This window comes from Pygoscelis adeliae, unplaced genomic scaffold, assembly GCF_000699105.1.
Source record: "Pygoscelis adeliae isolate BGI_AS28 unplaced genomic scaffold, ASM69910v1 Scaffold265, whole genome shotgun sequence".
Taxonomy (NCBI): domain Eukaryota; kingdom Metazoa; phylum Chordata; class Aves; order Sphenisciformes; family Spheniscidae; genus Pygoscelis; species Pygoscelis adeliae.
This window is the reverse complement of record NW_008824810.1, coordinates 663,881-673,161: the sequence shown is the minus strand read 5'-3', so window position 1 is coordinate 673,161 and position 9,281 is coordinate 663,881. Positions and strand designations below refer to the sequence as shown.

The 9,281-nt window shown below is 37.8% G+C and overlaps 1 protein-coding gene across 1 annotated transcript in view; it reads left to right on the top strand.

Annotated features, from left to right (window-relative positions):
• Positions 1-9,281, top strand: part of VAV3 (vav 3 guanine nucleotide exchange factor) — a 138,993-nt gene that overhangs the window by 29,096 nt on the left and 100,616 nt on the right. The window contains exons 2-4 of the mRNA XM_009324219.1: positions 2,058-2,116; positions 3,008-3,073; positions 6,018-6,126. Coding sequence (XP_009322494.1) covers positions 2,058-2,116; positions 3,008-3,073; positions 6,018-6,126 — 234 coding nt within the window. The remainder of the gene's footprint in view (positions 1-2,057; positions 2,117-3,007; positions 3,074-6,017; positions 6,127-9,281) is intronic.

Here is a 9,281-nt window from a genome sequence, read left to right as displayed (position 1 = left end):
TGTTTGATTTTTGGATTCCCCTTTTGTTTCTTTTTTCTTAAAATTTTTTTTTTTTTTTTTTTTTTTTTTGTACAGACCTTTTTCGTGTTGTCTTGAAGCAACCGTAGTTAGCTATAAAGAGTAAGCCATACTTCTACTGGGTTTGATTATGCTAGATAAGTGAGAATCCCTCTAAGGAAAAGGGTTTGCGTGGGTGGAGTAGTTTGCAAAAGATTTTCTGTGCTGGGAAATAATGCGTTGAAACAGGAAAGGGATATTTAGTTCATCAGACTTGCCCCCCTCTGTTATGGTAATCATTTTGCCAATCAGTGTTCACCCATCTGTCAGGACAGATAATTTTGCCAGCTATTGAATTTTCAGTTAACTTTCCACAATGTCTTTTCTCATGCGGCTTAGCAGTCCTTGCAGTCCTGCGCTGGGATTCTTGCAGGTGTTCAGAGGCAGGTTCTTGTCTGGTACAGAAACCAGAACTCCCCTGCAACAGCAAGACTTTTAAAAGGAATCGCTTTTTCTGTTTGACCTTTTGACTAATGTGAAATAGTTGTTAATTAACTTTATGGTTTATTCAGTCAAATTTTATTCACGATTTCCAAAACTTATTCTAGGCTGCATTGCAGTTCTTCTGTTCATAGGGGAATTAATTTCGTTATGTTCATAGCATATTTATTTGTTTTTATTATTCCTTGACTTTTCTGTAAGGCAAAACCAGATTTTATGTGACACGAATTTGCACAGCAGCTTAAATGAACCCAAAATGTTCCTTTCACAGGAGTAGTATAACTTTGTTCATTCTGAATTTTGCTCATCTGCATATGGGACCTGATTCACTTTGGAGGCTTTGTAACTTCAATTTAAGCTCTGTAGTTGGTGATTATTCTCTGTGGTTTTTACTTTGTCATTCTCCTGTGTAAATATGTCATTGTCCTTCCTTTGAGAGATGTACTTTCAACTCTGTGTTTTATGGTCAGGTTAGTCTTGTAATTAGAACTTCAAAAAGAAACCATTTTAATTGTAGAGATTATTCCCAAATGCCCATGGAACGTACAATTGCTATACTGAATTTTGATACTACCAATAAAAACCTTCTTTGGAAATTTCACTTCAGCTTAATACGGATTTTAAGCTGTAAAGACCCAACCTGAAACTTCTGGGAAGTTCAGGCGAGCTTTGTCATTGGAAGTATGGAAATTCAGACCGGGTGTCATTTTGGCTCTTTTTCTCTCTCTAGCAAATAAGACTTGCCAATCTGATAGTGCTCAAAATAAGAGAAAATACTTGTGACAGAGAGGACATGCTAGGCAGAGTACAAGTTGGTCTTGTATTACTACAGCTGACAGCAAAATAACTCCATGTATGCGACCGTATGTACATGTATTCTACCCTCCCTAATGTTCTCCCTTTCTTACTGTATAACCTTGAGCGCGTACAGGAGGTGTTTTCTTAGAATGAGATCTTCCAGACCGCTGCCGTCTTCTAAAAATAAACAAAGCTTACGGGCTCAAATGTGCAGCTTCTGTAACCGTTTGGCTAATAAGAGATTACCTTTCCTTTGCAAGCCAGTCCTGAAAAGGTGGCTTTCTGCTGATTTGGCATTTGGCTCCCTCTTCTGGCCAGTGTTTGGAAAAGCTCAAATTAATACTTGGGGATTTTCTTTCTGGAGCTACAAAAAAAACTATTCGGTGCAGTCTGTAATATAAAATTTGATTACAGTTGCATCCATGTCCAATTGCAGATTGAATGTCTAATTTGTGACATATATGACCTGATTTTAAATTCGTTTAAATTGGCTTTTACTTGTGCTAAAACTTGTAAATAAGAGATTTCCCTTTTCCTCTCTTTGTGCTCCCATCACATCCCGCAGTACAAAAGCACTGAAGACCAGCTCATGGGAAATCCGTGGAAGTTCAGAGCACTCAGTGTTTGGCACAGCCAGATTCTGTGTCTGTTTATATCATTCGATGTGAAATGGTGTTGCTGATAGTTAAACAACAGAGAACAAAATGTTTTCTTGCTTCTGTTCTACAACTAATCATGGTTTCTGTTTCCTTCTTCTCCAGGTGATAGAAACACTTTCAAAACTTTCTCGCACTCCTATTGCAATAGGCACAGGAATAAGGTATGTTATTGCCCTAGGGAATGGTGGGAATAATGCCTCTTGCATGATGCTCCGTGGAAAAGTTGTTAGAGGCGGTATAGGCAGTGTCCCCCAGTAAGAACTTCTCTGGTTGTAAACCAGATTGTCCAGTGGACAGCTAACCAAGGCTCTGGACCTCTGAGGAGCTCCAGAGGGTATCTTCGACCTCTGGTACGCTTACTGAAGTGCCTGAACCACATTTACTTCTCGTGCTGAAACACGAGGTGAACCAAATGAGCAGTTAGTATTACGGAACTTGTGTGATAATTGTGGCACCTGGATTGTGAGTCAGGCTGATGCAGTGCTCATCTATGTAAAGACAAATGGCTTTTCTTTTCTTTCTCCCTTATAAAAATCAGCAAAACTGCCAAGTTTGCTGCAAGATTCTCATTTTCACAAAGAAACCAAAAAACCCCAACCAAACCTAACCTCATGAACTATAATTGTGGGCTGTGAGAGAAGGTGAAAGACTTCATGCTTTGGTGTTCTCCGTCTTTTTGAATGGTTTGATTCAGCAGTCTTATCATATGTGAATGGATGATGTTTTTAAAACATAGACAAAATTCCCTAGCCAGTCCTGTGATCCATGTCCTGTGCTAAAAAGAGTAGTTAATATTCTCAGCTGAAAAACTGACAATGATGTGTATTAGTAGTGATTTATAACAACCCCATCCAGTAGGGTTTTTATTATATTAAGTATCAGTTCATATATAGAAGTCTAAATACATGTATACTGTTCATCAGAGAAAGAGGGGAACACACAAACACATTAACATATAGTAATCTGTGTGAAAATTTTAGAAACCAAGCAAAACCCCACTATAAGACTAGACAAGTGCTTGTCTATAATTCATGCTATTTTTCTTTCTATAGGCCCTTCCCTACAGAAGAAAGCGTTGATGATGAAGATGTCTACAAAGGTCTTCCTGATTTAATAGAGTATGTTGTAAATCTTTACTTAAATTAAAGAGTTTGGCTTTTCGTTGCATGCTATTATTTCTGTGATGTTATAGAACACATAGTTTTAGTGAGAATGGGATATTTATTTGATTTAAAAAGATTTTGTTAGCCATTATGCTGACCGGGAAGAATTAATTATGAAAGCTTATCTGAATGATTGTAATACATTTATGTATGGAAGGAAGCATGTTTCATAGAGGGTGCTGGTAGCAAAGTAAATCATGAATGCATTTTTAAATTATCTGTCTGTACTATGGGAATGCTTTCATAGAATTACAATATCAGTTGTAAGCGACCCAAGGAAATTGCCTTGAACTTGCGAAGAAAATGCATGTCTGGATCATAAATCAAGTGGGTCGTTTCCCTAAAGTCAATGAAATTCTTCTTACGAGTGCATTTACCTCTCTGAGTAAGTGTTTGCAGGTTTATTAATTATTGCCAATTTTCACATTGGCTTTGAGGTACAAGTAAGATGGACGTGATCATACTGTATAGTATTGAATGGCAGACTGCAGCTTTATTTTGCAGACTGGTGAGAGAAATACATCTGGGCATAAAAAATTGTCAGGAAGAACTACTTTTGTATCCTATGGCTAGGGTCTCCCAAGATCCAGTAGGAATCGTGTTGGACGAGAGCTAGGATCAGAGCTCGCTGTCCCAAAGCTCAAAGTTCACCATCGCTCACCTCACTAGTGCCTATCTGGCTCTATCTTGGCTCTGGCCGCGTTGTATGTCGCTTGCTGTGATGTGGTGAAGTAGCTGCTGTTCACACCGTGGATTTGTTTCTTTACTGCCTATAAAGAAGGGAAACCCCACCATGGTTGGCATCGCTGAACTTATCACCTGCCCTGCAAAGCTCCTCCTTGTCTCCTGCAGCTGACTGGCTGTCTCAGACAGCTGCTTTTCACTCTGTGTAGCTGAACGTGCAGAAGGTAGGAGTTGCAGTCTCCTCTGAGACCCAAGTGGGCTAGAGGTGATGTCCTCATCTCTTAGATGTGGTGGTATTAGCACTGTTTGAAAACAACGTTTCTATCAGTTCTTACCTAGGTATACAAATTCAGTACTGGGAGACAGTCTTTCATTTAAAAAAAAAAGTTAACAAATCATACGAAAGAAATTGAGATTAATAGCTCTTATTTTGCATCAAATTACAAATATTATTCACTGAAATTTCATAGTTACATGCTGTCTCAATTGTGGAGGAAGCAATTCAAGAAGTACTGTCTTCATAAGAAGCAAAAGTGCCAGTGAATGATGCAAATGGCCCACATTTTTTATTTTATCGTAATTAGTAAGTGTATTTGACTAAAATTAATCTAATTGTCCCTGAGTTTAAATGGTGTCTAAGGAATTTAGAATGAATTTAAGGCTTTCTGTCGGAGAGAGCTGTAGTAGTTAAATGTTTCTATCCTTACTCTGCCTTTTTGCCAGCTTTTGTTCCCCGGAGCATAGGTGGTAAAATGGAGTGTGGCTGTGCTGCATCTAACACAGCTGCTAGTGTTTCATGGGAAATGCTAGCACACCATCATCACTGGTGCAAGCTGAAATGTTAGACTAACCTGGAGCACCTGAGCTTTCTAGCTCTCTTGGGGCATGGTGTTTGTTGGAAAAGGAAGGGATGTGAGCAATTTCTGTCTTCTGTTGAATCCCCTAAATATTTTTTTTTAATCATTCCATCTATTGAAACTTCTAATGCTTGATTACTTTATCCTTCTCATGTCCTCGATTAAAACAACAACAAAAAAGATGATACATATTTAATGAGAAATAAAAAAATCACTCGGTTTCTGTGTATAGTCCTTACTGTGGACGTAGTGACTTTGTCTGGCATTTCCAAGTAGTCTGTGTGGCAGCTGTGTTGGTAGCAGTTCTCATTCATTTTCATTTCTTTGAAATCATTAGTCTCTGCCAGTAGAGCTTCTGATGTCCTGTTCTTGAGTACTGACCATCCACTTAGAGAAATGGTTGTCCTTCCTAGTTCTAGTGGACCGATCCTCAGTTTGTTTTTACTCTGAAGGGTTTCAGTGTTGTCTTCCAACAATAAAAATCTCAAAATTATCAGCACATCTCATCAGGTCTCTGTATTGTTATGACCAGACTACTTTCAATGTCTTTTGGAGTTCTTTTTTAGACACACCCTAAAAATGTGAGTGAAAGAGATCTTACGGGCTTGATACGGTCCTAGTGCAAAGAAGGCAAAACTCCATCAGGACTGACTCTAATGAAGCTGAATTAGCTGACGGTAGAGTTGAGCATTGACTTTATGCTGAGGTATTTCTGTAGTCTGGGTAATAGGAAGACACTTCTTGTGCATTTTGTTGAACTGTTTGATTTTCAGTTTGAAAGGTTGCTTTTTTTCATTTTTGGGTAGGTCAAGGTTGCCATGAGGTGATCAAGATACTGGCTTATGATGAGAAGGTACAGACTGTCAGCTGCTGGCTCTGCAGTCTTTAGTGTATTTTACCCCAGATAATCCTTTCTTTTGGCAGGAAAGATACCTGTACCAGTGTCTCACATCCCAGTGCAGTGGGGTGCCAGGCAGTAAGGAGAAGTAGCTCCTCTCCACTGGATTTGATGGGAAAAGGGATGAAGAGAAGAGAGCAGCTGGACAGCACCTCGTGACAAAACTGTCCTGACAAGCTGCTTTTGGTGCCTGGTTTAGTTCCTGTTGGTTCTAAATTCATGCGGTCTTCAGTGTTCTGTTGATTGTGTACAGTCATATTTTAAATGCATTGGGGAAAGAAAATTAATGGATTTAATTTTCCTTAATGAGTTCTTTTCATTCGATAGTTCTATTAATTAATCTGTTTGTTTACTGTAGAAATCTTTTCCTATGAGGAGTGGTCCCTTGCAGGGCTGATGGTAATTTGCCTGTGCTGCACAGCTTTTTTTTTTTAAATTGTCTTTTTCTTTTTCCTTTCAGTGAAACTGGTGTTGATGAAGATGAGGAGTTGTATGATTGCGTCTATGGAGAAGATGAAGGTGGGGAGGTTTATGAAGACCTAATGAAAGATGAAGCAGCACAGCAACCTGTATGTTTTCCAATTCCTAGCTATTTTCAAACAATAGCGGTTATATTTTTGAAAGTTAATATTTGTGAAATTAATCTCTTTATAGCTAGTTTCACTGAAACTTCACTCATGCTCAGTTGCATCCAGGGCTGTCACGTGCAGTGCGGTATCTCCTATGTAAGACTTTGTAGGCTGTTTTGGCAAAGGGTTGAATGTTAACTATGGTAATTTTTTAAAAGAAATGTAATTTTTAAATGAAATACAATAATTACTTAATTTGTTAAGAGTGCCAGTTACGAATGGTAAGATTTACCAGCTATTTTAAGAGCAAATAAATTAACTGCTTACTTCAAAGTGTCCTACTTCAAAAATTAAGTTATAATATTGTGAAACGCTGTTGTTTCAGCCATAATTTGGACAACTAATCTAACAGGGACAACTGATGATTGTTTCATAACAATGAAATTCCTGCTTATTTAACCATTTAGTTTTTTGTTGATCATTAGGTTGGCCTTACTGAGAATGGGATAAGTAGCTTACTCACTTTATCATGTAAAGGTACCATGGTCAGTTTTCAAAACTGTCTTGGAAAAATACTAAACTTAGGCCATAAAATTTACTTGCTAATTGGGAGAAACCCTAATGTACTTGTCTGCCCTTCCTCAGAGATGTGGTTTCTGATCTGGAAAATGTTAGTCTGTGGCCATGACAGGATATGTTTTTAAGGACAGTTGTTTTCTTCCCCTGTATTGACATGAAGCTATATTATGTTTCCTGTTGTCTTAAGTTGGAAACTTGCTTCTACTTTTCTAAATTGCTTTTTTGTAATATAGTTACATGCAGAAGACTAAAGATTTTTTTTTTTTTATTTTTTTTTTTTTTTTTTACACCTTGTGTATCTTTTCAATACAAGTACAGGAGATACCTAATGTGATTTGCGTTCTCTGCTTTTGGTGAATCACTTTGGTGATTCCCCAAAGTTAGCGCTATCTTGTCTTTGGGAAGATTACTGCCTTGTTTTAATCTCTATTGTTTTGAGTATAACAATATTGTTTTTGAGCCTGTTTTTCTGTTAATGCAAAATCCTGCAGGTAATGCGTGTAAATTAAGGATGAGATAAGCAGAAAGTTATGTTAGTTTTTCACATTTTGCTTAATTTTGTTTACCTCCTAAAGTTTAGGTTATTCAGTGAAAACCAAATAAAAAATTGAGTTGAAAAAACACTGTTTTATATCTAATGAAGTCGCATTCATTTGCAGGCAGTATGTTTTAGAAGAGTGTTTGAATCATAGGAAATCTTTACTGTGATCTTGTTTTGAGTTTTAATTTTATACTGAAACTCAAAATGTGTTAAGTTTGGGTTTCGCATAATGAGTGTGGGTGGCTTTTTTTTTTTCCCTTCAACTGTAACAGTTGGTAATCTCTGGCAGTTGGTAGTGTGTAAACTTTCTCTGATTCTTCTTTCCTGTTGCATATGTCACTCTCGCATATCCGTGTTTCTAGCAAATGATTAATATAGCAATCAGAACTTTCATGTTCTAATTTCAGTTGCATCTTAGCCTAGATACTTCAGGTTGAACAGGCTTGTATTTGTTTCTTATAGAAAGTAAATGAAAATTGAAAACATGGTACTGCAAAATATTTTTTCCACAACATGTAGTGAATGGAGACATTACAATTGTTTTGCTGTGACAGCTTTCTTGAATGTGGTAATTATTTCTGGTTTCTGATATTTTCCTCTCCAGTTTATAAATACACTGCATGCTAACATAACGATTTTGCACAGTTCTTTCATTTGAATCCTACGTGAGAATTCCTTGCATATAAAAAACACTAGGACAGGACAACGTTCAAGTCGATTTTCAGAAGAACTCAATACTTTTCAGAGTCTCCAATAGCAGCCAAAATTGCTTTGCATCTCCCTTATCCTTAATTTACCGTCATTATCTTGCGAAGTAAACTGTTCCGCTGAATTTTTTCTAGCAGTAGCTGACCTTCCAAGGCAATTTTTCTCACTTTACTGGTATTCGCACATAATTTCTTATTTCCTCCCTCCTTTTGTTTATTGCACTCAAACTGTAGAAATTTGTGGTACAGATGGAAAATTAGTATGTTAGTTTTTGCCAAAAGTACCTATGTGAATGATCTGTTTGGGTTAGGTGAGCACAAAACTGAAGTGAATTGTTTCAAGTGGAATCAGGATTTTGTTTGCATTGTTCATATGAGAGTTGGTGAACAACAACCTGTCCGCCCCCCCCCGCCTTTTGCAAATGGATATAAACTCCTGTTGGGTACAACAACTTCTGTATTGGTGCAAATACTGCAAGCAGTTTGAACAGTATTGAGCTCACAAAGATAAAGGTGAAAAATAACTAAAAGCCTGAATAATGTCAAATTCTAATACTTTATTGAGCTTAATTAACTGTGGTTAACTGTTGACAGTGCCCACTGCCGCCTGCTAAAGAATTTGGGAATAAATGATAGATTTTGAGTTGAGGCTGATCATCAGATGATGCTCACAAAGTACGTTTCTACTGATAATGACAGACTATTTTTGAGAAACGGTTACTTCTGTCTGCAGCTGATAAGGATGGCACTTTAATGTTTGTTGTGGGAAAATTCATATCTACACCAATTGGGTTTTAAAGAGTAATTTCTGAGATAACGCAGCACCTGGGAGATGAGAGTGAGAAGCCATGTTCCAGTTGTAGGAGCTGCTTGTAGAGTCACATGGCGACAAACAGAGAGAGGGTAAAGGAGATATGTCAAAACAGCAGACAGAAGTGCGAACGGGGGCAAAGCTTTATGTGCCTGTTTGATTTGCAACTTGGCATCTAGTTTAGGCGATAGGAAGAAGTTTCTCCCTCTTCACAGGTGGCCAAGCGATATCATGGGAGCTGTATGTGGCTCATGGGCAGCTTAAGTGTGGCTTGCTATTTGCTGTGGTATGCTTAGCAGGTGCGTCAAGTAGAACGATAGCAGAGAGAGGGATTGGAAGGAGTCTAGCTCTTGGACATACTAAGAGCTAATTGTTTAAAACTTCAGTCTAGAAGTCTTGCTATTCCTGGAGGACAAAAGTCTTTTGTTTGAAAGCTGCAAGTCTTTTTCTGAATGGGAAGAACTGTAGTACTAAATTTCTAGCCCTGACTCCCCCTGTATTTGAGTAACATCTAGTC